We start from the raw sequence: 2,682 nt of genomic DNA on the forward strand, positions 1-2,682 counted from the left end.
TCATTCTTTCAAATATACTCGTATTTTTACTGAAATTGGCAAACGATATCGTTTTCTTATTCGTTAGTAAGTTAAATTCAGGAATTTTGCAACATTTTAATGTTTCAAATTCCTAAATTTATTATAATATTTATCAAAAATTTAAAATTGTTATTGCATATTCAACAAAATTGTATATTTTCATCATTCTCATCACATTATGCTCATATGATTATATTTTGGATGCATAATTTATTCATAAAAGATTTTATCAAAAAAAAAAAATAATATTTGATTTATGACAAATGAGCATAAAAAGTATATAATTCATATCACTTTAACATATTAGCATAAAAAGTATATAATTCATATCACTTTAACATATTAGCATAAAAAGTATATAATTCATATCACTTTAACATATTATTAAATATTACAATAAATAAGTTATCAATTATTTTTTCCGAAATATACAAATAATTGAAGGATAATAAAGAAAAAAGGAAAAAAACATTCAGTAAGAATAATTTATGTTTGTTGTAATCAAATACATATTAAATTTTTATCCAGTAATGCTTTCTTATTGATTTCAAATATTGTTATTCAATTTTTGATTTTCAGATCTATCGATCCCGGACAGAACGTCTGTTACGCTATATGTTCCGTGTAAATCCATGCTTTTACTGTTTTGGATTTCAATGCATCCTTGCAGTATTATTAACAATTTCATCAGTATTTGCCTTTATATCAATTAGAATAAAAATTGTAAATAATTTAATTTAATTCACTAGTCTTGACCTTTAGTTTTGACCTTTCTTTTTTCATTGTGCCAAGATGTAAACATAATTGACATTAACTTTGACGTGACAAATTTTTTGTTCTTTTTTTGGAAATTTGAAATTCTTTCATTTTCAAATATTATCGTTTACCTTAACGCATTTACCGATTATCGAACTAATTAATTAATTAATACTAAGTTGATATTCTTCGTCAATTTTCTTGCAAAATGATTAAATTTATCACTAAAAATTTATTTTGAATTTATCTTAAATTTGCATAACTTCCATCAATTTCTTCATTTACATTAAACAGGAATATTATTATAATGAATTTTATATTCTTCCATTTTTCTTTTCTTTTTCTTTCCTGAACCTTTCCATATTAAAATTTAATTAATAAAAATGATTTAATTAATAAAAATTTAATTAATAAAAAATACAAAAATGAAAGATAATAATATTTAATGATAAAAAATAAAAAAAAAGAAATATATCCTTCGCATGTTCCTCAAAATGAAAATTTTTATTTTCATATTACATTTACATCTTATAAATATTTAACCAATCGTTTGGTAGAAAATTATATGAAAACGAATAATTAATCAATTAATTAATTGATAAATGAATACAAAATTATTATTCGTCATTCATTGTACTGTAAAATCAAGCAATGATAATGCAAATAATGCTTACACTATTTCAAATTAATTATTGATAAGTTTATATTTATAATTTCAGATAGAATTTAGTCGTATTGAACGAGAGAATAAAGTATTAGATGAATCAAAAAATATTATACCATTTGTTGAATGTACCTATAAAAGGATACCTGAATTTTCAACTGTTCGTTTATTTAATTTTTATTAAATAATGCTTAAATTTGCATAACTTCCATCAATTTCTTCATTTACATTAAACAGGAATATTATTATAATGAATTTTATATTCTTCCATTTTTCTTTTCTTTTTCTTTCCTGAACCTTTCCATATTAAAATTTAATTAATTTATAATTTGATAATACAAAATATTTCTGCATTGTTAAATAATTAAATCATTCAATATATTGTAATCGATATATTAGAAATAATAAGAATAATATTAAATTTTTTATTAGCATAAAATAAAAATTGTTGCGTTATAAAAAAAAAAGAAAAAAAAATGAAATAATTTTTCGAATTAAAAAAAATAAATTGGAAAAAAAAAATTGATAAATTTTTAGTTGAGCTGTGCTGAAGATGATGATCAAAATGCTTTTATTTCACGATTTCATGAAAATAATTCAACAAATTCGCAATGTATTGATCGTGTTGATCTGGTAATGTATAAACATTTCATTTTTAATTAATAAATTGTAAAAAAGAAATTTGAATTATTAATTGAATCTTTAATTTCTAATTAATAAATAAACAAAAAATACCAAAAAAAAAGAGAAAAAAGAAGGAATGTATTGCAAAATGTAATAAATTTGATATCATATAGAATTGATAATGTTTGTTTACATACAAAAATATTATTATTCCATTTTCAATTAACAAATTGGAAGAAGAAATTTTAATTATTAATTAAACTTTTTAATTATTAATTAATATGTAGATAAGAAAATAAATGTTTGTACATTTACGGAAATATGAAATAAACAAGGGAAAAAACAAAATGTATTGTAATGTAATCGATAGTAAAAATTGAAAGATTTTTCTCGTCTTTTTTTTTAATTAAAATTTATTTTCGTATTGACAGATTGACGTTTATTTGTTTTTTCTTTTCTTCCATTTGTTTTTATTAGTTTAAGCTAACAAAGGAAAAAATTAAACAATTAAATTACTTTTACAATTAAATTTTTATTGACTAAAATAACTAAAAAAAAAAAATAAATCGATCAAAATTGAGGAAATTAAAAAAAAAAAAAGGAAAAAAAGAAAAAGT

General features: G+C 19.6%; 1 protein-coding gene across 1 annotated transcript; it reads left to right on the plus strand.

Annotated features, from left to right (window-relative positions):
• Positions 1–600: 600 nt before the first annotated feature.
• Positions 601–2,104, plus strand: LOAG_14400 (hypothetical protein; the record flags this gene model as incomplete). The annotated part of the gene is made up of 3 exons (XM_003149896.1): positions 601–711; positions 1,497–1,601; positions 1,979–2,104. Coding segments are annotated over 3 exons (342 nt in total), but the record flags the coding sequence as incomplete, so codon positions are not given.
• Between the last annotated feature and the right edge of the window lie 578 nt (positions 2,105–2,682).

This window comes from Loa loa (assembly GCF_000183805.2).
Source record: "Loa loa unplaced genomic scaffold supercont3.440, whole genome shotgun sequence".
Classification (NCBI taxonomy): domain Eukaryota; kingdom Metazoa; phylum Nematoda; class Chromadorea; order Rhabditida; family Onchocercidae; genus Loa; species Loa loa.